We start from the raw sequence: 26,695 nt of genomic DNA, 5'->3' as shown, positions 1-26,695 counted from the left end.
ACACAAACTCCTAACTTCCTGACTGTCTCGATCTACACAACGACTGAAAGACTAAAACTTTACTACATTCCCAGAAATTGTGTAGTTTGAATCAGAATATTGTGTCAAAAGAAGAAAATAATTAACCACACCTAGACGGAGGTGTTTGCGAAATGACAACGATGTAAAGGGAGAAAAACTCCACACCTAAGGTTACTATGCAGTAAGACTAAGTAAAAAAATCACTGAAGACATAGAAACAAAACTTACTGACATGTCATATATCAAAATACAAAAATGTTTCTGTATATCCAAATCAATATTTCAAATTACAAACGTAAAATACACAAGAGGAAAATGGCCAAGTGGCAGGACAGAGAAGAAAAGCACGTCTTGTTGAGTGTGTGGCCAAAAGTAAACTGAAGAGACTGAATGCGTACTGGTTGGCTAGGCGGTACTTCTGCCCCTACCATAGGTAACATACCATAACCGTCTTGCAGAGGTTTAACAGCTGGACTTTCCAGCTTCGCCAAAAGTTATCCATATGTAAAGACGAGGGTTTGTATTCGTGTAGGAACAACCTAAGTTTCTATCAATATGGCAAAATGTCTTTGCCTCATCAAATCAATTTATGCTATAAAGAAGGCAGCTTACAAAAGGAAAGACAATTCTTAGAAATAGCCAGAGACCAATTTTATTCACCTAAAGAATATATTTCCCTTACACATACGATGATAAAATACACTGGAAAATACACATAAATGAATTTATATTACAAAGAATTATTAACAACTCTCTTAAATAAGCACAAAATTTACAAGTAATATCACAATTGCAACCATTGCTGATGAAGAGAAGTGTTAGAAATATGAGGTAACATACTCAGTTTAAATAATGTAACCAGTAACATTTCAAAACATACTGCCAAAATCTTACATAATACTTTCTAAAGTTGAATAGAACAGTTTCCTTAATTAAAATTAGTACTGGTTATAAGATATGCAATTTGTAAAATCTCATCAACATGATTGGAAGGTACAATCTGCTCTGTCCTTAAACAGTACACACAGATTGGAAAACCATGTGGGTAAAATATGAGTAATTGCCACTAATACACAGCTGTATTAGAATTTCAATAAAATATATGTGAATTGTTCTTCAAACAAAAAATTGTACATCTTCAAAACATGAAGGCAAGAATGAATGATTTGAAATTTGGCATAAAATCATTAAAGATACTAACAGATCTACTTTTCCCTTTCCCATATACCATATTACAAAATATATAAGGTATATAAAAGAACTAGTACTGTAGTTCATTTTTAAAACCTTTCATGATCTAAATATATTAATTAAAAGTTATTGTCAGCAAGTACAAAAATTAGTATGAAATGTCTTTAATAATCTGCCCTTAATAAAACATTTTGCTTAAAAGACTATGTGCAATATATTACTGTTTGCAAATAAAACTTTCTGAAAGCCATAAAAATAAAAAAAAAAAACACTGAGAAAAAATAAAGTAACAGAAAACTTTAGATAATGAGGCTCTGATACTCAATCTTAAAAAAACCTCAAACTAAACTCGTTCAAGTTTGTGTAAATTGCAGTAATTATTTCTGGAAGCCCCTTACAAGGAATACAATTCAATTAGTGAATTATAAACAATGAAAGCCTGTGTGTGGCCAATTTAGTATATAATCCACATATGCATTGAATAGTATAGCATTTAATACCAAAAAATGCAAAACAAAAATTATAGCACACTCCTAAAAGTAGCACCAGAAACTAGGCAACTACAAAACATAACAGTACATAATGATCTCATTTACAATATTAAACAACTTAAACTTGAGTCTTTTCTCAGTATAAACAAATTGTGATAAGAAATATGCAGTATTGATATTACAAATTTGACTGCAATAGTTTCATTATGACATCTTTCAAAGCTATAGAAGAGAATTAACGGCTAAATCTAAAACTAGTAACCTATGTCAAATAATTTTTTAATGCTATAATCACAGAATAATACTGTACAATACAGATATGGAATGGATCACTGAAACTTATTTAATAACAGATGCAACATGTTTTTAATATCTTCCATTTCTCTTGACTGCTGGTTAAGATGAGTTTGAACAATCTGTGTATGGTTTCGAACTTGTGTTTCCACCAGTTGTGTAACCTGTCGGAGTAAACAAAATTTAATTACTGATTGGAGAAATTTTTACTTACAAAATAATTTGAATCCCATGAAGGCAAGTTATCAACATACCTTTTGAAATAATGCAAACATGAACACCCTCCTCAAGGCTTTTATTGTATTTGGCATGATGGTCACAGCTATACAACTTTTAAACATGCCCAAGAAGACAGTTGTCGAAAAAAAGTAATTGGTACCTTGTCAAATGTAAGCATTCATTTCAGTAATGAATTGCAATTACATCATCTATTAATTATATCACTGGCTGCCTGCAAATACTGTGAAATATTAAAACTAACACTTTTTTTTTACATGTTAAGACAAAAGTGTTTTGGGCCACCTTTTTCAATTTACTCGAGCTTACTTTTTCCAGATACTACTGGTGGACTAGGATAAATTAAGAAATTGTATATACATACCCAATCTAAGTCTTCTGGGACTTCAGCATGAAGAGCATTAGGTTTCACATTAGGATTTGCTGGAGGCTTTAAATTTATTTCTACATAAGTAGAATTCATTCTTGCCATCTTATCACTAGAGTCCATTTCATCATCATCTAATGCAGTACTTTCACTTCCTTTCACACTATCACAGGTTTTAACGAATGGTGTCAGTTCTTCAGATGAAGACAATAAAAATGATTTAGACACTTTGTGTACATTCATATTTTCACTTGTGTCTGTTACATGCAGACTTTCCATTTTACTAGATGACTTAAGAATTGAATCACAGTCTTTTTCACTTCCTATACTTCCTGCAGTCTGACTGTTCAACGAAATAGGATTTGAATTTCTTGGTCCAATATTTTCTACAACAGGCTTAGGTGAACTAAAAGAAGAGAGACTTTCTGTCTTTGAACTACAATGAACATTTTCTGGTTGAGAGAACTGAGGAACAGCTTTTGCAATATCATTATCTCTGAAGGAACATTCATTGTTATCCTCATGAGATACTGCACTGTTTGTCACATCACATTCATTTCTAAGGGAAGAACAGGATAGAGTTTTTGATGCCACTGAATCATCAGATTTTGGAGATGAGAGTGAAGGCGACAATGTAAGTCTCTCTATATCATGGCAAAGCTCTGCTTGTTTTCTTAGTAATGACACCATCTGAAATTAAGAGAAAATGCTCTGTAAGTCTGTGAAATTTAAAGAAAATACACAGTATGATAGTCTGGCATAAGTGGAAGTAATTTCAGCTAACCTATCATAAATACTAGATTGTTAGGTGGCCCTAGGGAAATTTTAATTAAAACTAAAATAAATAAAATCATAGTCCTAACATCCAAACAAAATCACAGTATACTTATTTAAATATACGAGTATTATGATTTTTGTAACTTAAATCATTTATTCAAAAAATTATACTGTACACTCTATGTAAAGTGTTTTTTTCCTCGGTCAGACTAGGGTACAGTATATCATCTTCATGTAACATATCTTCATTCTTTCTTTTTATACACACACAGATGTGTGTGTGTGTATACAGTATATATAAAGAAAGAATGAAGATATATTACATGAAGATGATTACAGGCAGTCCCCGGTTAACGGCAGGCTCGGTTAACAACGATCTGGTTTTATGATGCTTGTCTAGCAACGAAAATCGGCAATTTTCGGCACCGAAAATCGCCGATTTCTGCTTATCAGCACCGATAATTGGGTATTGGCGCTGATACATACCTAACAGAAGCGCCGATAACTGAAAATCACCACTTTTCAGTGCCGATAACCCCAAAAGAGCGCAAAAAATCGCCAATTTTCGGTTAGCTGCAATTCTCGGTTATCATCACACCTCAGAAACGGAACCCCGCCGATAACCGGGACTGCCTATATATATATATATATATATATATATATATATATATATATATATATATATATATATATATATATATATATATATATATATATATATATATATATATATATATATATATATATATATATATATATATATATATATATGTGTATGTGTATGTGTATGTGTATGTGTATGTGTGTGTATGTGTATGTGTATGTGTGTGTATATGTGTATATGTGTATATGTGTATATGTGTATATGTATATGTAGATAGATAGATAGATAGATAGATAGATAGATAGATAGATAGATAGATAGATAGATAGATAGATAGATAGATAGATATATATATATATATATATATATATATATATACAATATACAGGCAGTCCCCCGGTTATTGGTGGCCTCAGTTTTTGGCGATTCAGTTTTATGGTGCTTATCTAGTGACAACGATAACTGGATTTTCGGCACCGATTCCCAGTTAACATTGGTGCCAATATCTGGGGATCAGCACTGTTGTCAGCAATTTTCGGTTATCGTCAAGCCATCGGGAACGGAATCCCTGCCGATAGCCAGGGACTGCCTCTATATCTATCTACTGTATATCTATATACAGGCAGTCCCCAGTTATCGGCGGGGTTCCGTTCCCGACAGCATGACGTTGGGCGAAAATCGCCGATGACCGAAAATTGGCACCTCTGTTATGTATATATCAGTGCCAATACCTGATTATTGGTGCTAATAAGTGGAAGTCGGCACATATCGGTGCTGAAAATTGCCGATTTTCATCACTAGACAAGCCCTGAAAAACTGGATCGCCAATAACCAGCCTGAAAATAACCGGGTACTACCTGTATTTATCTATACATGTCTCTCTCTCTCTCTCTCTCTCTCTCTCATATATATATATATATATATATATATATATATATTTCTGGATCGGGTCCCGTGTCAGCCGGTGAAAAAGTCCATTCAGCACTTATTTCTAGGTAATTCCGTTGCTAGATACCAGAGAAAGCTAAATGGAACGCTGGAGTTACTACCCCCCAGAGCGAGCTCCATTAGATGGAGTCGTGTATGGAAAAGGGTGAACTACATAACACGGAACCTTATCCTATAGAGATCCCAAAGTCAAAAGTCCCACTGAGAGGTGCCGTTACAAACCCATGCACCACTCGCGGACGGTACACAAATCACCGCTAGCCGCATTCCATTTCAGCAAGCACCTGTGGTCACACGTGTTTTCGTTGTGCTCTTTATTTTGTGCTTATTTTCATCATCATGGCATCCTCGCAAGGTCTTTCTTCATCAAAGTTGAGTACCAGTGTTTGGTTTTTATTTGAGGCGATTGAGGCTCCGTATTTCCCTTTAGTCTAGTAATTAAGGGGATTTATAACGCCCGTCTCGATCACCTCTCGTGGCCTCACGTGACCTCCATGGGAGATTCGTGGTCTTGGGTCGCCTTGTTTTTCGATCTTTTTCACTGTTCCTCTTCATGTTTAGGATGTATTTCCTATTCGTGACGCCTTATTAGTGATTTTGATTGATTAACTTTATTCTGTGTCCCTTTGCTTCGAGAGTGAGGGCTGTCGTTTAGGCTTCGGGCTACCCCCTCGGGCCTATTCGCCTCTTATCAATTCCATAACGTGCCTTATTTTTGCCCTTCACTTCTCTTTTCTGGGAATTTTATTTTCATTGGTACTGTTAAGATTATTCTTGTTTAATTTTTACCCTTGTGTTCGGATGCATTTGATATATGTTGATTATTATGGATATTTCTTTTGTCAGGATATATATATATATATATATATATATATATATATATATATATATATATATATATTCCATTTTATATAAGCAACATACCAAGTAATTAACATAGCTGTAAGTTTCCACTTGTCGGCAGCTAGAATTTTGAAATTCGCAGTACAGGTAGTGCTATTGGCTAGGCGACCAACCCCACCCACTTTTGGGGTAAGAGAGGAACCAGCCAATATGTTTCTGCCAGCTGATTGCTGTACAACAGTGATCAGCAGCAGCGGTTTTTTAGAATTTTTTGCTTCTCAGCTGGTCGTATTTTACAACAATTGGTGAAGTATTCTCTTTATGGTAGCCTTTTCGGCATACTGTAACCAGACAGCGTCAGGTTATTTCAGGCCGAATTTACCGATTCTTGGCTGATTTTCTTACTGATCTTAGACATCTAGGCTTTGTTGACTTTTGACTTGTCAGCGATGTGCGATTGTAGTTCCCAGAGTTTCAGGTATTGCAGCAAAGGCTGTAATACTAGATTAACTAAAGCCTGTTATGGCCCACATACACTGCACATCTTGTAGGGGTCAGATTTGTTCTCCAGACTTGACTTGCAATGAATGTGAACACTGGGATGTTAAAATGTGGAAAACTTTGAATAGTTATTTGTCAAAGTTAGACAGACAAAAAGAGGAAAGTGGCTTCTCGAGCCATTAGTAAAAAGACATTAGCTAGTCAGGTTTCTGCTAAGTCTGTGACTGATAATGTTTCTGAATCTGTACATTTTATTCCTCCTAATCCCGTCTCCCAGTCTGTTCCACCATTTCCTCTCCCTGGCTCCCTTACTCCCAATCCTGACCCCATTGCCAGCCTTGAGTCGAGAGAGAACCAGAAATTTGAGTTATTAGTGAATACAATGGAACAGACAGGCGCTTCAGTGAGAGTCCTTATGGACAAGTGCAGTGTTAAAAGAGTTGGTGAAGTGTCAGTGGAGGAGGTGGCTGTCTGTCCTGCTGATTCTCCCAGGCAAAGGTAACTGGCAAACTCCCCTAAACCGGAGAGGAGCCAAACTCGTAGCCCACAGGAGGTCACTGTGGTCTGCCCACAGGCAGTCGCCCCCTCAGTCTGACTGTTGTCGCTTCCCAGGCCACAACAGAGCGCCACTGGAAAGGCGTCACGATGGAAGCGAGTCATCATTCATCTAGTCTTTGTAGCTCTAGTGAATCTAGTCCCAGGCACCACTAGCGCTTAAAGGCGAGTCTCGTCCTTTGAAAAGACGTGCAAAGAAAGTGTCCCATTCCTTCTCAGTGCCAATGAAAAGGTTCAGAGAACTGTCTCAAGATAATCAACTGTCATGCAGTTTTTGGGACAGTCCTGAACGCTTTTCTCAGGATCACCCAGAGTTAGAGGGACAGTCTTCGACAGTTAAGCAAGTGCCCATCCGTCGCTCTGGAGTGTTCCCCTGATTTTAAAAAAGTGTCCGAGCACCCATTTGCACAAGATTGCCCAACTCCTGTAACCATAGTTGCTGCTGAACTCCCTCAAGCTTTCGAGCATCTGTTAGTGCTGGAAAACTCGATGATCCCTGAGTCTTCAGCCACTTCTGTGATGCGGCCGTTGGCGCCAGAGCTCCCCTTGGTGTCTGAACATCTTTTGACAGAACGTTCAGTTCTTCCCGAGCGCCCTTCAGTGCATGAGTGCCAATTACCTCCTAAGCTTGTTTGGCCTTCCGAGCGCCCACTGTCGGCCAAGCCTCCTGAGGCACCAGCTCTCCCTGTCGTCACTTCTAAGATCCCAACACCTACTCCTGTCATTGGGGTTTTGCATCCAGCCTCTGCTCAGCTGTCCCCTCATATTAAGTCTCTGGCCTCGGTACAAAAAGCTCCTGCAGTAGCGGACCCTTCTTTTAATAAATTTTTAAAAGTCCCAGCTGACTCATCAGGAGATAACACATTTGGGGATGATGAAAACTCTGACTTTTGGGGTTTTCCCTACCCCCAAAGGATAGAATCATGCCTCAGAAGGTGGACAAATTCCTCTCCCTTCACTCTTGCTCTGAGAACAGTTGGATGAGCTTACTAGGGACCCTCTCGTCCATGGAACAATTAGTAACTCCGGGAAACTACACATGAGGAACTTACAATTTTATTTAAGATCAATTGGAAAGGAAGAAGTACCCGGACACTTTTGTTTTCGCAATAACACAGGAAATCAAACTGGACCTGCTTTGGTGAAAATCAAGAGACTCTCTCTCAAGGGATTTCGCTCATTCCTCTGAGCGCCGACCTAGTGTTTTATTTAGCCGCTTCAGACCTAGGTTGGGGAGCTCCCCTGGGAGGCAGGGAGGTCTCCGGGATCTGGACTCCAGAACAGAGCAAATGGCATATTAATGTGAAGGAGTTGAAGCAATTCACTGGGGATTGCTCTAGAAGTGTCTGGAAAGACAATGACGGTCCATTTGGACAATGCCACGGCACTGCCTTATGTCAAGAAGCAGAGGGGGACACTCATTTACCCTTTGCGAGGCAGCAAGAGCCCTTCTCTTATGGGCAGATCTGAACCAGACGAAGATCATAACCAAACAGAAGTTCTCCCCACAGAATGGACTCTAGACCCCTTAGTGTCTAAAACTTTGGAAAATGTTGGGAAAGCCAGTTCTAGATCAGTTCCCAACCACCAGAACCATAGTCTTCCTCTGTATTGTATGCCAGCACCAGATCCACAAGCCTGGGCGACGCATGCATTGCTTATAGACTGGTCATACAAGGACCTTTATGCCTTCCTTCCATCCAAGATGGTAAGGGAAGTCGTCAACAAGTTCCGGAATCACCAAAATGTAACTATGACTCTAGTAGCACCATTTTGGCCAGCCCAGGAGTGGTTTCCGGACTTGCTAGAGCTTCTGACAGACTCTCCGAGGCTGTTGCCTGAAAAACAATTTACTCAAACAGCCCCACTTCAGACAGTTCCACCAAAGACTGTCCACTCTGGCCCTGACCGCATTCAGACTATCAGGAAATTGGTACGAGCGAAAGGATTTTCAAAGTCGGTTGCAGACACTATTGCCTGACGCGGACGCCAATCCTCAAGCAATGTATTAACATCAGGCCAAGTGGACAGTCTTCCGATCCTGGTGCTGAAGACATAACATCTCGTATTCTAAGATGACTGTAGCGGAGATTGGAGATTTTCTGCTGTATTTAAAATCATCTAGAGGGCTGTCTTCCTCGACCATTAAAGGCTACAGAGCAATATTGAGCTCAGTTTTTAGATAAGGGAGCAGATCTCTCTAATAAAGATTTGTCTGATCTCATCAAGTTGTTTGATATGACTAAACAAAAGGAGGAAAAATTAGTACCCTGGAACCTGAACGTAGTCCGTAAGTGGCTGTCTGAGCCCTGTTTCGAACCTCTACATTCAGTCTCTATAAGGGATCTCACAAGGAAGATGCTGTTTCTGGTAGCATTAGCTACAGCTAAGCATGTTAGCAAACTACAGGCAGTCCCCGGTTATCGGCGGGGGTTCCGTTCCCGACGGCGTGATGATAACCGAACATCGCCAATAACCAAAAATCAGTGATAATAGTACTGATCCCTGGTTAGCTGTGCTGATATCCGGTTATTGGCACCGATAACTGGGGAGCGGCGCTGCCGATAAGTGGGGATCAGCGCCGATAACTGGAGATCAGCACCGAAAATCCAGTTATCGTCGTCACTAGACAAGTGCCGTAAAACCGGATTGCCAGTAACCGAGGCCACCGATAACTGGGGACTGCCTGTACATACAGTAGATAAGAGAATTGGATTTCTCAGGGTAATGCAATTTGTTTATTCACCCTTGGTTTTTTAGCAAAAATACAAGACCCCTTCCAATCCCTGGCCTTGTTCTTTTTCTATCAAGAGTCTGGTAGATATCTTAGGGCCTGAAGAGGAAGAGAGGACCCTTTGCCCTGTAAGGGCGCTGGAATACTATTTGCAAAGAACTGAAACGATTTGTGGTGCATCGAGCAACTTTTGATGCTCAGTAAAGAATCCTTCATGTCCACTCTCGAAAAATGCCCTGGCTTTTTTCCTTAAAGATCTAATCTTAAGAGCTTACTCACAGATTAAGGAGGATGTGTTACCGTCAGTGAAAGCGCACAAAGTGAGGGCTGTAGCCACGTCCCTGGCTTTCAAACATAATTTATCTCTTTCCTCAGTTATCCAGATAACATAGTGGAAATGCAAGTCAATATTTGCTTCTCATTACTTGTGCAAAGTTAAAAAATAAGAAAAGTATGCTTGTGTATATAATGTAGGCCAGGCTAACTTGAATAAACCAAAAATGGACCCAAGGTACTGCAATTTTCATAAATAAAACTATTTATGAAAATTGCAGTACCTTGGGTCCATTTTTGGTTTATTCAAGTTAGCCTGGCCTACATTATATGCACAAGCATACTTTTCTTATTTTTTCTGTTCATGAACATGTGATTGGCTCCATTTTGACGATTAAAACTTACCATGATATGTAAGTCTGAACACATGATGTTTGTTGCATTCGACTATCCTAACATAGTTTCCTTTGTATATGGTTGCATTTTCAAGACCACTTTTACTTACACTTTTATGTACATTTACAGCATTTGCAGCATACATGTCAACCTACATGGAGTGTCCATAAATTATATGTAACATTTACACAATTTATGGATGAACAAAAAAGTTAAAAAGATTGGAGAATAACATTTTTAAAAATTTATTGCAAGTTATTCAAAGAACAATAATTAAAGAGCACATCATGATAGACAAGTCTTGTCAGTTTATCCAATCTTTATAACTTTTGTTTACCCATAAACTGTGTAAATGTTGCTTATAATTTATGGACACCATGTAGGTTGACATGTATGCTGTAAATGCCATAAATGTACATATAGGTGTAGGTAATACAGTAGTGGTCTTGAAAATGCAACCATATTAAAAGTTAACTATGTTAGGATAGTCGAATGCAACAACCTTCGTGTTCAGACTCACATATGTTAAGTTTTAATTATCAAAATAAAGCTAATCACATGTTCATAAATAGAAAAGATAAGAAAAGTATGCTTGTGTATATACTGTAGGCCAGGCTAACTTGAATAAATACTGTAGCCTATAACATCTAGGACATAAAGGCTGAGGCATGGGTTTTTAGGCTTTCTGCAGACTGTGGTGATATAGCCCATCAAGGTAATGCTGTATATGGAATGTAGAGTGAGCCACTTTTAATGTCTTCCTTAAGATTTCCAGGTTCTCTTTATTGTTTTCTCTCATTAAGGTGTCATATATATATGCCAGAAGTACTTTACTTGGGATTCTTTTGAAAACCCCTTTTTAAAACCCTCTTGTTGATGAAATGTTGAAATTAGCCAGTACAACCCATAATATGGATTCCATTGCCATGCCATTAGTTTGGTAATAAATATGTTTTTAGTGGATGGTAAAGGAAGGCTCCTTGGTTCATGTTTCAAAGAGGACCTTTGGGCTTTTCAGGGATGTTGGGTCTGTGTCCTCACTCATGCACACCTTATTCAGGATGTGTCCAATAATCTTGTCAAAAGGAATGTTAGATACGGTGCTCTTACACTCCTATGAAGCAATGATACCTGTTCAAAGGGGAGCCTCAAATTCCTGTAAGAAGTTGATAGATGACTAGAGACAGTACATGTTAATCTCAGATGACCACTTAAGATTAGGTTGACTGATGGCCATGAGAGTGGACTCACTGATGAAATGAAGAAGAAACATATACAAGGCTATACATACTGAATTCCATAGAAACAGCAATCACATTCAACAATGCTGCCCTTACTACTATTAGTAATTAGTTTAACCCGAGCACTTGGCTAATTTATTTAGCTTGCACAGCTGGTGTAAGAGATTGTATTTTTTTTTTTTTTTTTTTTTCAGTATGTTGTACATGGATGTATAAGGTTTTATAAGCATAAAAAGGTAAAATAATTATTATAAGCAAGATATTAGATCAAGTGACACTACATAGACCACAGGTACTATTCTAATTTTCATAAAAATCTGACTTAAAGATAGATTGGAAAGCCCAGGTCTTAATGGTGATCTACAGTGCTTAGCCTAGTTACTATTGTAAGTCTAGTAATTCCTGCTAAATGTATTACTATTGTAAGTCTAGTAATTCCTGCTAAATGTATGACACCATTTTGCATGATATAAATTGTGTTCAGTTACAATACAGTAATATTCCTGTCAGGTAGATTACAACTAACCAAACATCAAGCCTACTCCACCAGAAGCTAGCTATAAGGATTCGAGCCTTCAGAGCTTAGCCTCCCATCATTGATAACAGCCTATTTGATGGAGGACAATGTTTTGTTTTGTATAATTTCTTTTGGGGAAAAAAGTGTAAAAGTCAAATGCAGTAGTATTAGCAATGCAAAATTCAAGTTATCAGAGGTGCTTTCAGGCATTTTGTTAATATGGCACTGGGCAGAAAAATGCCAGAAAATTATCTGTAATGAGACCATTTGATCAAATTGCTGTACTAGTGGGATTGCCAGGCTACTGAACCTGCACTGCATTTCTGACCAATAAACCGATTAATTTTACAGACTTATGATCATGTTACATTAAATCAAAATTGCTGTACCAAATAAAAATTAAAATTAAATATTTTCCAGAATAGACAATGGCAAATCTGTCTAAGCTTATAAAAAAATTCTTGGTTAAGATAGACTTCCTTCTTTTGGAGGAACTGATTAAAAAATATATAATTTGATGAAAAGCAGTGAGTTATAAGCATCAGCTTTCAAGAAAAAAGTTATCACTAAGATACTTTGCATCTCAATAAGAGTGCTAGCAATTAATTGGAAAAGATGAACTGACATACTTGTGTTTCAAATTTAAACATTTTTAAAAGTGTTTCACATATCTGAAAAAGTATTCAAATGTTTCCTGATAACTTACATGACCAACTAGTAAAATGGATTTACACGAGTCAAGATTTTCCTATAAAAGGGATTTTGACAAAGGAAAAATCTATTTCTGAGGGAGGCCCTGTGTCACCCGGTGAAATTCCTACTAACACGAATTTCTAGGTATAAATATTGCTAAATATACCAGGAGAAAAATGCTATCAGGAATGCTGGGTTACTACCCCAGATCAGCATCTATAATGAAAATAGATGTCTGGTATGGGCAAGGTGAGTGAAGTTATCACTGCCACAGAACCACACTCTGAAGACATCCCAATGACAAAACCCCGGAAGAGCGGAGAGCGACCCAGCTCCCTCACTCACCCGCCCGCCCGACGGCACCCCAGCGCCATCTGAACTCATTCCAGGCTAGCCCCATCCCCAGGCTTGGTATGCCAGTGCAGGGGGAAAGCTAGGACCTGGGAGGTCACCCGGGTGACACAGGGCCTCCCTCAGAAATAGATTTTTCCTTTGTCAAAATCCCTTTTCTGAGCTCGTCCTGTGTGACCGGTGAAATCGTAACAGAGAATCATACCAAGACTGTGGAGATGTAAGAAAACAATTATCTAAGGTGATCATGCATAAAAACGCGTACTATAAGAAAATAAGTTTAATCATTTCTCATGAGTAATTCAGAACATCACAACACAGGAAATTAGAATAATAGTTAGGCTAAGCTTATGTAAACATACAATTTGACATGAAAATATAAAGTATGGCAAAAAACATGAGAGGAGGTACAAAAATAAGGAATACAAAATTACAGAAGTACCTCAAGACTTAAACCTACAAAATAGCACACATCAAAAACATAATCACAATAAACATCATAAAAAGGCCAACAATTTCAAGCATCATTTAAATTGAGGAGCCAGGCAGTGAGGTATGATTGGCCCAGGAAAACTGGTAGGGCAAATAAATGAGGCAGGCGGCGGGGAAAGGATAAGGTAAAGGATAATTTAAGGTGGGGATGACACTCCCGACAGCCACCGTAGGAAATTTCAGAGCTTCAAGTGTTTTCAAGTAGTGGTGTTTAAACACTAATGGAGATTTCCACCCGTGTATTTTGTTAATTCAGCAAAATCATATTATGAAAATAATTGGTAGAGGTAGCTACCGCTCGGATATCATGAACCTTGGGAACTGAATCCGGGTTAGCTTGTTTAATGAAGTATAGGATTTGCTGTCTTATAGCTTTTAAAGAAAGTGTTCCACCTTTTCCCTGATAAAAAGAGGACCAGACAAACACTGAGAAGTTCTTTGCAAGTAAGCCCTCAAGGTAGCGACTGGGCACAAAGACAGGTCTTGTGGAAGAGGAACCACCTTCAAGGAGACCACCTGTCTTGAGGTCTTCGTTTTGCTAGGAATCTATGATCTGGGGGGAAGCAGAACTTCTCCTGACGGGAGGAAATCTATGTGATCGACACCTCTGGAGAGAGCAGACAGTTCTGAGATTCTGGCACCTGAAGCTAAACTAATCAGAATAAAGTCTTCCTTAACAGATCTAGATAAGGCATTGGGCATTATTAATATCTGAGGCTAATTTCAGAACGTCGTTAAAACCAGGTAACCGAATGTGGGTGCTAATTACCCTTAAACGAACACATGCTCTAGGGATGGAAGAAAAGTATGAGTCAGTTAGGTCAATCTTGAAGCCATGCAAAACCACCTTTCTCAAAGCTGATTTTGCTGTAGTGATAGTGGCCAGGATGACCTTTTCAAACAATGATCTAAAGAAGGTTATCACTAAATTAGTGGTCATAGTTTGAGCTTCAGATGCTTTCAGAAAAGATGCCAGTTTTTAACTGCTGAGTCATACTGTCTGAGAGTAGAATCTCTCTTATCGATTCAATAAACAGAGTATTAATAGGGTCAATATTCCCCCCTTTGGCCAAATTTCATAAAGCCAGGGCATTCAGAATTTTTGAGGAAGCTGACACAGGCTTCATTTGTACTATCTGAGTCAGCCTGGGTCTGGGTATCTGATGACACCCGCAACTTGAGTTCCAGGAGAAGTGGAAACCAGTTGCTCTTCGGCCAATTAGGGGCTACTAGGGCTACTTGACCCTTGAATGACCTGAGCTTGTGTAAGACTTTCATCAGCATGTTTATTGGGGGAACAGATAGATTCTCTCCCAACTGTTCCAATCTATGGACATTGCATCTGTGGCGTAAGCTTGAGGATCTAGATTGGGAGCCACATAACAAGGGAGTTTGTGATTGCTCTCCGTGGCAAACAGGTCTACCTGAAGTCCCGGAACACGATGGCAGATCCAGTTGAAGGAGTCCTTGTCTAAGGACCATTCCGACTCCAGTCGACCTGGACAGAGAATCCGCCACTCGTTCCGCACTCCCGCCAGATGGGTAGCTGACAAATGCCAGTTGTGTTTGTCCGCCAGGGAGAAGATGGTTAACATCACCTGGTTTATCCGGCTCGATTTGGACCCGCCCCTGTTTATGCAATGAACTACTACGGCACTGTCCAACACCAGCCTGATGTGGATCTGGGTGGCGGGGCGAAGCTTTTTCAGGGTTAGAAACACTGCCATTGCTTCCAAAGTGTTTATATGGAACTGTTGAAACATGGTGTGTCCCTTGTACCTTTTGTTTTGGTGAGTATCCTCCCAGCCGCTTAACTTAGCGTCTGTGTGGATTACCAGAGCTGGCGGGGGAAACTGAAGAGGACTGACTTGGAGAGGCCCTTGACTGGACCATGGGCGAGTCTTTTCCTTAAGATTTGAGGAATTGATGAGACCCTGTCCCTGAGTCTGACACTGGCTCGTCTCCACCACACTCTTTTATGTCTTTTAATCTCGCTTTTAGGAGCAGGTCTGTTACAGATGCGAACTGAAGTGAACCCAAAATTCTTTCTTGTGTCCAGTGGGAGGCTTTCCTGTAATTCAGAAACTTTCTGGTAGCTGTGGCTATTTCCTTCCGTTGGCTGGCGGAAGAGATAGTCTGTCTGAGTTAGGTCCCACTGGATACCCAGCCACTGAAACCGAGCTTCGGCGTTAAGCGGGACTTCTCCTGTTCAATTGGAAGCCTAAAGATTCTGGAACTCGATCACTATGGTCGTAGCTCTCCGGCACTCCTCGGCGGTTGAAGCCCAAATTATCCAATCGTCCAGGTATGCCGCTAACGATATCCCCGGGATCGTAACTGCTGAACTACTGTTTCCGCCAGTTTTGTGAATATTCTGGGTGCTATGTTGAGCCCGAAAGGCATGACCCTGAAGGAGTAGGCCTGTTTCCCTAGTCTGAAACCCAGGAAGGGAGAGAAGTTCCGCGCTGTCGGGACCTGATAGTATGCGTCTGAAAGATCGATAGAGGTGGTGACGGCTCCACGCGGAAGTAGAGTCCGTACCTGCGCAACTGTAAGCATGCAAATTTGTCGCATTGTATGTAAAGATTTAGATCGATAGGTCCAGAATTACTCTTTGTTGACTGGAGTCTTTTTGGGAACAGAAAACAGCCTGCCTTGGAATCTGAGGTGTCTCACTTTCTTTATTGCTCTCTTCTTGAGCAGTTCTGTCACAAAGTCTTGTAGAGCTTTGGAGGAGGGTTGATGAAATCTGGTCAAGGAGGAGGGCCCTTGATCCAGCTCCAACCCAAACCTTTGGACACTATGCTTTGTGCCCATGGACTGAAAGACCACTGGTCTCTGAACCAGAAAAGTCTTCCGCCTACCTGGCTGGTCTCACTGGGAGGAAGCGGGTTTATTACCTCTACCGCGGCCTCCTCTTCCCCGGGAGAGGGACCGTAGGGCAGCCTTGCCTCTATAGGAGGCTCTAGCTCTACCCCCCCTTGCACTCCTGTTAAGGCCATGAAAGGCCCCACAACCCTCATAAGAAGGGTTATATGCCGGAGACGACACATCAGAAGGAGTGGCAAGGGAGTGTTGAGCTGGCTGAACCAGCACAAACTGTTGAGGTTGGGCCTTGGAAGTGAAGGGTTGGCTCACCACCGAGACAGGTACCGCCTGGACAACAGACTGATGTTGCTGTCTTCTGTGCCTCCTGTACCTTTTTCCCGGTCTATACTGGGAGCCGCGGACTCTGGGGTTTTTTTTCGTTTAAAGGCCGGAATACCCACCGGGAGCGCAGACTTTGGTTAGCCCTTTGTTGCCTCAGCCAGGACACTGGTGACTTCTTCTTCCGGGGAACAGATTGGCTCCCCAGAAGGAACTCTTCATGAGCTTGTTAGGCTCATGTCGAATGGTAGCGTCGGCGAAGATGAATTTACGACAATTCAGCCGCGCCACCATGAAGTCATATAGGTCCGACTGAAACCCTGCTAACAAGGATTTCGTCAAGACCTGGAACAGCGGCTCCTCGGAAAACGAGACGGAGGTTGCCTCCGCTAGCCACAGCGAGTTCAGAGACCGGCTCAAGCGACACCGTGCCTCGAACTCAGCCTTCAGGAGAGCTTCCGTCAGTTTGGGAAGCTGCTCACTGAACTGGTTGGATGCGCAATCTGCGTCCAGTTTACCAATCTTAAACGTGGACGGAGCATCCTTCCAAAAGTCCGTCTCTCTGAGCTGAGGCAAAGGCTTGCCCTCAGCACATGCCTGAGCCGTTGCGAGTGCAACCTTAGTCAAGCAGGGGTGGGAGCTTATCCCCAAGGGAGAACATGGTGAAGTTGCCCTTGAAGGGGTCAACTTGGTGTTCTCCGCTTGCCACTCTGTAAAGGTGCGCATCAGAGCTGATTGCGCCTGGTCCCTAGGGAAGATCACTGTCTCCTTAGGGACCTTATCAGAGCGCACCTAGGCTTCTTCTGTCAGCCTAAGCGAAGCCTGGATAGGAGGCAGAAGATCTGGAGGAAGAATTCCAGTTCCTCCAGTCTCGAGTGCCTAGACCTTCAATTGTTAAAGTGTCTTCATGCCGGGAGCATGAAGGGCTAAACGCCACGGGTTCCCTTTGTCAAATGGAGGGAGGCGGAGGCGTCGGGATGGGATAGTGCACCGCAGCCCCGAACATACGATATCGGAGAGCATAGTCTCCTGGCTCTGAAGCCTCTCTGTGAGCTTGCTCAGCTAGCCTCTACCTCCGTGAGAACCTCTCGAGCAGCATCCCAGCAAACGCCTCAGGGTCAAAGGCAGGCTGGCGAGGAGGGCTAGGCTTGGCCGCTCTCTTACTCGCACCTCTGCCCGAGGTACTTGGTCTGCTCCTGGAGGCCACCGGACCAGCGTTCTGTGACTTCGACGGGGGAAAGGGGGATGCCTTGCGGGAAGACGAAGACTTATAGCCTTTCGCCTTCCACGACTTCTTCAGCTTGGGGACAGTAGACTGGGCTCTGTCCTTCAAGAGAGAAGATTTATGAAAACCCTGAAAGGAAGACACGGATGAAGACGGGGAATCAAACAGGGCGCCCGCCCCACTGCCTCACTTACCTCCCTACCTACCTCCTGGTCCTGTTCCGTGTTCATGGGTTCCAGGTCGAGATCTAAGCGCGCGGCGTCCTCCGACACCTCCTCGTACAGCGGGTCATCCTGGAGAGGCTGGGTCTCTACCCGGATTTGCTCAATGATGGGGGCGGCAACTTCAGCTGGAACAGCCGCAGCAATCCGGGCGCCGGGGTACAGAATGTTCCTTAGGTTCTCATTGAGAACATAAGGTTTCCCCGACGGAACGTTCCTGCCAAACCCAGCCACCCAGGCACGGAGGGACTCGAGGGCATCCTTGTGGGAGGATTCATCGGCCTGAAAAAAAGGGAAGTATCAAAGACCGAACTATGATGGTAAGATCATAAAACCCAAAATTTTACCATAACATTATATGTGAGAGCCCCCGGAGGGGCGGAACAAAAACAATCGGCTTACCAACTCGTCCTGGATACACCCATAGAGTGTGAATTAAACCTCACAGCCATCCGGGTGCCACATGATCAGGTCGTCCAGGTGTACTGCGTAGCCGGCGTGGGTACGGCAAACCACGTGCCCGTAGGGTTGGTGCAAGATGGCAGTGCACCCGGGCTCCTCACAACGAACAGTCTGTAAGTGTGAACAGTATATGAACCTACTAATCTAAGATAACTTAAACTAAAGTAGGTACTTGGAGTAATTTCATACCGCACTTATACCGGGCACTCCGGAGGTGAAAAAACCATAGAAAATGAACCTACCAATTCAAGATAACTTAAACTACAGTAGGTATAAGAATTTCATGCCGTACGCGGAATACTCGGCGGAACGGAAATACTGAGCCAGACAAGACACCTTATCTCAAGGAACGCCGGAGATAATCTGGCGGAACCCAAAGACAGTGTCGCTGGACTCGTGGTACAAAGAATTAAACTAATCAATCAAAAAATTTTGGAACCCGGCGGCGGGATACATGAGGCCGCCGGAATAATCTAGAATGATAGATAAAGCGATGGTACAAATATTCGGTTAACAACACTTAAGGAATAATATATTATAAGCCCCCGGGTTCCGGCGCAAACCCCTCCGGGATCCCGAGCCTCCGAAGCTAGAGCATAGCAGAAAGGTGAGGCAGTACATCACAGCTGATCAGAATCTGGTCAGGTGGAAAAGCCAGTCAAACCTATCCATATGACTCAAAGCACCGAAGCGATAGTAGGGCGGAGGCAACGGGAGGGCTGGGGAAGGCGGAGTCGAGAGAAGTGAGAGAGTGAGCCCTGAGAGTGGTCGGAAATCCGCTCGATCCGAGAGAGCGAATCAACGAGACACTAGCCAAGTGATGTCAACAGAACCTACCCCAGGAGGGCGTGCCCCTCTACTAGGGTAGGCCTGACTGCCTCCAGGTGACCATCGGAGGCCCGACGTCCTGCACTGCGCAAGGAGATGACAAACAACTTGAACCTCATACAGGGGAGGAGGGGGGGAAGCGGGGAAAACAGGAAGGAAAGAACAGTACTTGAAGGAGAGGTCAAGAGAAATAATAGGACAGGAGACTGGGGACTGTATCCTCCAGCTCAACTGTAACCCGCAAGGTAGAAGGTATCCAGAGGGTACCTACGTACAGGAGACTCAAGACCCACCACAAGTACAGGGGAAAGGAAAAGGAACTGTCCTAAACCAAACCACACCACACTCTCACCCTCCTAGAAGGCCTAGCCTAATAACCAGGAGGAGAGAAGGGAAGGAGAGGAAAAAGCAGGAGAGAAATTCCTGTGTCGAAGGCCAACCAAACCGACTAAAGTAAGGGAAAGGGTTGTGGAAAGCGTGAAGAAGAGACTCTCCAGGATAAAATCCTCCTTCCCCACTAGTGCTAGCGGGGGGGAAACTGGGGTCTCAAAACTTCAGCAACCCAACCAAGCGGTAGACAGATGGAACAACAACAGAAACTCCCTCGACCTGACTATCCCCCCTCCCTCCTACCCTCTCAAGCGAGACACGGGAGAGCAGGAGGTTAGGTAAAGCAGCTAAAAAAGGAGGTAGCCTAACCCACCAACTAGTGATAGGACTAGGCTAGCAACCCCGCTAAATGATATACACATGTTAACCTAAAGACAAATAAATAACCATCCAATAATATAAAATGTATAAGCTTGTGCTAGGCGAATAGCCTAACCGAACTAGGCGACAGAGTGTAAACAGCCAACAGGCCGTACCTGACGCCATGCTCGGAAATAATAATATAATTATATAATTTCGCGACATCAAGCACATACAAGAAAATATTTTTACGTACTCATCAAAAAAGGGAGACATCCTGGGGAGAAAAGCAAATGAGTGGAAACTTCTGATACCCCAAACAATAGCAAGAACCCCAATGAGAGGAGACTCACAAAAATTAAAATTAAAGGAGACCCAAAGACACACCCTAAGAAAACTCCACCAGGATGATCCCATGACGGGGAATATAAAGATAATTAGTGTAAACGACCGAGAGAAACAATAAACAGAACAAGCTGAATGGGTGTACCTCGAGGTTGACATGGCTGACAGAGGGCGCCACTGCGCTAAAAAACAAAAACCACATATAATATTATAAATACGGGCTAAAACAGCCAAACTAATCATAAAACCCCACAAGAAGATGGTACTTAACTTGGAGACAGTAAAGCTGCTCAATGCCATGATGAAATAAAGCAGAAATTGCTGGAAAAACACAAGCAAAAAGATCTACCAACAGCAGAGATCACGTGCTAGCATGGAATGAGTTCAGATGGGGCTGGGGTCGCTGTCGGGCGGGCGAGTGAGGGAGCTGGGTCGGCTCTCCGCTCTTCCGGGGGTTTTGTCATTGGGATGTCTTCAGAGTGTGGTTCTGTGGCAGTGATAACTTCACTCACCCTTGCCCATACCGACATCTACTTTCATTATAGATGCTCGATCTGGGGGTAGTAACCCCAGCATTCCTGATAGCATTTTTCTCTGGTATATTTAGCAATATTTATACCTAGAAATTCGTGTTAGTAAGGAATTTCACCGGGTGACACAGGGACAAGCTCAGAAATAAACTTTCAGCTCTCAAGCAAATACACAGAAAGACCTTTATACACACTCATTCAACGTTAAATCAAATAAAGAAATTTCCATACATGCAAAGAAATGTATTAATATATACAACAGTGAGCAAATCATTTAAAGATATAATGTTAATTTAAAACTGTAATTTAAAAAAAAATGTTCATGTCATTAAACTGAAAAAGAATAACTACCTACATCAAGTAGAAAATCTCCAAATGTACAAAAAATGGATAATTCTGCATAATAGTAAGTTAAACCACTTACAGGCATAATGTTAATTCAGAAATCTAATGAAAAACCTTCATGTAATTTAAACCAAAAAAGAATAAATTACCTGCATCATTACGCTGTTGATGCAAGTTCTGTTGAAAGAATTGGGTTTTGCATTGGCCAGAAGCTGTTCCATGTGAGTTACTTCAGCACGAATAGCTGCCTTAATGGCACTTATGCTATGTAACTGCTTTGAAAAATGGTTCGCATTACTGAGAGAAAATGCTGCTGTTGCATGTAGAGTGCGGGACAAATGTTCTTGCTGGACTAGTTGATTGCGATAGGACCGGAGAGCATTCATTAATGTTTCCTGAAAGACATTCATCAATATAGAATAGTCAGAATGAGTCAAGTCATACAAGTAGACTATAAAAAAATTGAATTTATGTCCTTCTTATTTGATGACCAAACCCTGAGTTAATCATAAAAGTATTTCAGCACTGGGAGAGAACCTGCTCTATGGTTGTATGGTACCTTTAAATGAGAAATATAAAAAAGGAAGTTATCTTTTAAAATGAGAACTGTATTCTCCAATATCAATAATATAAAATAACATTATTATGGAGGTTTCAATTAAAATTACCTCTAAGCTTATAAAACATCATTACAGATTCTGATTACTTTCTTAGCACCTGCATGTAACAATCTGCACATATAATAACAATCTACACATATAATAGAAAATAGTGCTAACAAATATGTAAGATAAAAGTTTGTGGCAGCATATCAAATAAAATAATTAGGTTTAAATACAATATATCAAAAGATCAGCTATAACACCTAAATGCAACTATAGAGAAAATAATGCTAAAAAAGACAATATTCAGCACTTTGTTAACAAGATGAGGTTTTATTTTTACACAAGTCTCCAAGAAACACAAGTGAGTATACTATACTTGAGAACAAAACTAAATTTGAAAACAGAAGAAACCTGGCAAACTGTAAAGGAAATATTACTTTATAAATGAAGTGACGCTATTTTACATATATTTTATTTAAATTGTAAAAATTTGGCTATTTTACATACGTATATTTTATTTACATTTTAAGAATTCAAGATTCTGTCACATTACTAGCGACTTTACTAGAACCTACTGAACATAAATATTGACAAGATTAGTACAGATCTGACAAGGTTTAATTGACAATAACCTGAGGCCACAGGTAATATAGACATTTAAACTTTAAACTTTGTCAAAAGACCACAAATTAAACACTTTAAAAAATCTATTCTCCAAACACTAATGAAAGCTCATGCACCACACCTCAACAAAAAGACAAAACATTGAACAAAAGGACAGCAATTGAAGTCTTAATAAGAACAAGGAAGCACTACACCATGCAAATTCTATGCACTATGAGAACATTTAATAATTTGACAGTTCCATGAAACTTCATCTGCAGGTTTTGTCAAGTACAAGTCATGAATAGCTCCCAACAATAAATGAAATGACAGAAAACAGACGTGAGTGATGCTGATGCAATTTTGTCAAAGCAAAACATGCAGATAAAAAGCAAAGCTGTAAAGATGCTTCTACTGTTCTTCACCTTTCTTCTTCTTCTACAGTGCTAAATTTATTTTCAAGATTTGCTAGCTTCACCAGCAGGTCTGTTACAAATATATTTTGTCTTGTTTGTATATTATTTTCAATTACAGTATGTACATATAAAAATATTTTTTATCGTTTTTTGTTTGTATATTACGTACTATATTTTCAGTTATGTACATAAAAAACACAAGTGTATCAACAGTTGCATAACAGAGTAACTCAAATATAAATATTATACTCTATAAATTCAAACATTATTTTACTTATGTTTAAAGCCCAGCAAAAGGTGAGTTTATACTGTAGATAACTCCTGAGTGCTCTCTCACTCAAGCCTCCTTGCCAATTTGTCAATCGCATTTGATCTTGCTGAGAGCAAAAGCAATCCTTTTTTAGCTGCTAATTCAAGAAGCTGGGAGGAAAGCCATCCCAATAAAAGATGTTTGCACTACTAACAAAAAAAAAAAAAATTCAGTTTGGTATGTGTTCGTACAACAGGCAAACCTTATAGTGTATTTCACTTATGCTGAAAAACTTGCAGTAGCTCTTGTTTGTTTCATCCATCTGGATATCAAGTTGTTTATGTGTATAGTACCTGAAGTTTTTATTGATCTCATCAGTCCTGCTTACCTAGTTATGGTTGTAAAATAAGTGTTATAACCGTGGGAGACTATTCTGCACTTTCTTCATCATTCAACTTATGATGTGTTTTATGCTCATGGATTTTACTAAAAAAAAGTGTCACAGCTCAAAATTTACAGAGAAAGTAGACAATGATGGTTTATTGAATCATACGCCTACTCACACAACTGGTCTTCTTGAAAATACATGTATACTGAACAACCAGGAACACAAAGCCAAAAGTAATCATACTGATCAAATTTTGAGCAAACATGTCAAAAGTAAGATGCGGTCAAAACACGTCAACTCCTTTAACTAGTATGAATCATTTGTGCATTATGTAAATTCTTAAATTAAATTGATAAAGATGAAAATCTTACATACATTAACTACAGAGTAGTAATTGGATACAGATGAAGCCTGTATCATGTGTGTATATTAATCAATGAGGAGTTTAGTCCTAAGGTGAGCCTACATTATTAAAGATGTCCAAATCACTTCCCTTTACTTCAGAAAGACTGATCTTTCGTTGATTATGAATTCAAGAATGGATGCATCTCTGGAGGGGAAGATTTTCAAAAGAACTCCCACTCAGAGGTTCCACTCTTTTGTCCACCAGTTCAGATCACCCCTTACCTTCTGGCTGTGGGACACAGGTTGTGAGGGACAGCCTGAAATGGGGGACCATTGCTGCTTCAGGCTGGTGGTTTCTATCAGGACAGAACTGCCCCTGTGATCTCCCTAAGCTTGATTGATACAAAAGCCTACTAGGGAAAACTCACTGCTGCAGTATCTATTAGCATGCCAAACTACTTCATCTGCTTTTTGAGTAGAAGACCCAAGTTCTCCCAATTCACCTTGGTTGCCAAACCATGACAGCAGATGAGACAGCAATCTCAATCCTAAAGCAAATGCATCTATTACTGTATCAAGATATCACAACGTTAATCCTTGCTGAGTCAACCCATAACTGACAACAAGGTGAACTTGCAAGTGATCACTTGAGGGGATGACAGTCCAAAGCAAGAACTTTAAACTGAAAGACAGTCTTTTTGCAGATGAGGTGGAGGTATTTCCTGGAATCCTGATTCATGCGAATCTAAGAATAAATATCCTTCAGGTCTACAAAAATCATAAAGTTACCCTATCTGATGGAAGCTAACATAAATCATGGAGTTTTTAACCTGAACCAGGTCTGCAACACATACCCATTTATTGTACAGAAATCAGAGACCATTCCCTGGCCTCCTGTCACCCTATCTACTAGGAAAAGGCGATTGTAGAAGACTGAAGAACTGCCATTTATGACTTCCTGATACATTAGTACTGTTTTTCTAGCATGTGCACCACCTCATCCTAAAGGGCACGAGATAAGGGAAATACTGGAAGATAGACCAAGAAATGGGTCAGATGAAGAGTTAACGGTGGAGAGTCTTTGTTAGTTAGTCTGTACCCACCCAGTAAAGCTGAGACTACTCAGGGCTCTACCCTGTCACTGCCACATTGACCAATGGCATGATGGGGATCACCAACTCATGGCAGCAGGAAAGGACTGTCACCCTCTAAGTTCTCTCTTCCTTCTTCCTCTTACCTGACTTTTGGGGTAGGGCTTGAGAGTCATGGGGGAAGACTCTCCTCTTTTTAATAGAGGAGGAAAATTTCTGAAATTCCAATTGGGGTTGAGGAGAGGTCTGTCTTTTCTCAACCCTGATGTCAAAGGCATAGTCCCTAATATAAATATTTACTGTGGTAGCTTTCTCCTAATTTATTACCAACTACAGTATTTGCAAACTTAGATTGGATGGCATATCCTCTAAGCAAAATAGAACATCTAGGGTATTATTTACTTGCTGGTATGTGTACCCATTACATTATGTACTGGTATTCCTCAGTGGAAAAGTCTGTTAAATTCTTACCTTCTACAGCTGATGAGCTTGCTTTCAAATTTACAAGTGCAGTCAAGTCAGCAGTGGTAATTCAAGACTTATTTCAGGTAATGCTGCTGAAATTGCTTTGTTAGTTTTCACTTTTTCCACAAAGGATGAATTCTTTGAAGCCACACTAGCCCATCACAATCCCCCAAAACCAACTATGCTCAACTTTTCTCAAACATTTGATGGGTGTTGACTCATTTATTCTGCTCTTTTATGATATTCTTACTGTCAATAAGAATAATGATGTACAGTTATGGTACTATGCAAATAAGTTTTCTATTGTTAAATGTAGGGCTCTTGCTGTGCAATAATTTTTTCTGTTCATTTTCTTGCTATTTCTGTTGTATTATAAACACTGGTTTCCCTTAAAACTGTACTTCAATTAATTACATGTACATTCAGTACACTATACAGTAAACCCCCCGTATTCACGTTCTCACGATTCGCGGACTCATGCATTCGCGGGTTTCTCTGTGGAACATATCTACCCATTATTTGCGGAAAATTCGCCCATTCGCGGTATTTTTCACTGAGAAATATTCACTAATTACTGTATTTTCATATAATTTTCATGAATAAATGCACTTTTTGTGATAAAACTATTAACCCTTAAACGCCTGTTGGACGTTTTAAACGTCGTCCAAAATTGTCTGTCGAATGCTGAGTGGACGTTGCAAACGTCGACTGAAAATGCTTTTTTTAAATATTCGCGGAAAAATAATTATAGGCCTAGTTTGCGGAAGATTTCAAATCCCGCGCCTCGGCGGATGCTGGGAGTTCACGGATCCAGCTGTTGTTTTGTTTCTGAGTGTCACCCAGACGCGCATGCGCATAATTTCCCCATCTCGCATCAGAGAGCATCAGAGTAATGCCTTGCGGGGAGCGATATTTTGACGCAGATGTGTTTTGCTGAACTTTTGCGAGTGTTAGCGAATTCGTGCTGCAACAGAACGTTTGCAGAGATGTCGCAAAGGCGTCAGAAGCGTGAAAGGCGCACATTGCCTGTCGGAAGTGAGCGTGTGAGGCAAGTTTTGGACTTGGATGCTGGAGAAGGACCCAGCAACCAGAGTGACCCAGCTTCTCAGCAGCGTGTTGTTCGCCACGTGTGACCTATGGCGACCAAGGACCACATCCCGTTCCTTTTACGACCCCTAGGAAGCATCGGGGTGTCTGAGGGCATCCGAAAAAC

The 26,695-nt window shown here is 40.9% G+C and overlaps 1 protein-coding gene across 1 annotated transcript in view; it reads right to left on the bottom strand.

Annotated features, from left to right (window-relative positions):
• Nucleotides 1-647: 647 nt before the first annotated feature.
• The window catches only part of LOC136839449 (uro-adherence factor A-like), a 296,005-nt gene continuing 269,957 nt past the window's right edge, over nucleotides 648-26,695 (bottom strand). Inside the window, exons 13-15 of the mRNA XM_067105505.1 lie at nucleotides 21,469-21,714; nucleotides 2,599-3,291; nucleotides 648-2,161 (exon numbers count right to left, since the gene is read on the bottom strand). Coding sequence (XP_066961606.1) covers nucleotides 2,033-2,161; nucleotides 2,599-3,291; nucleotides 21,469-21,714 — 1,068 coding nt within the window. The 3' untranslated portion in view covers nucleotides 648-2,032. The remainder of the gene's footprint in view (nucleotides 2,162-2,598; nucleotides 3,292-21,468; nucleotides 21,715-26,695) is intronic.

Source organism: Macrobrachium rosenbergii, chromosome 6 (genome assembly GCF_040412425.1).
Source record: "Macrobrachium rosenbergii isolate ZJJX-2024 chromosome 6, ASM4041242v1, whole genome shotgun sequence".
NCBI lineage: Eukaryota > Metazoa > Arthropoda > Malacostraca > Decapoda > Palaemonidae > Macrobrachium > Macrobrachium rosenbergii.
The sequence above is the reverse complement of the archived record's forward strand: the minus strand, read 5'-3'. Positions and strand labels throughout refer to the sequence as shown.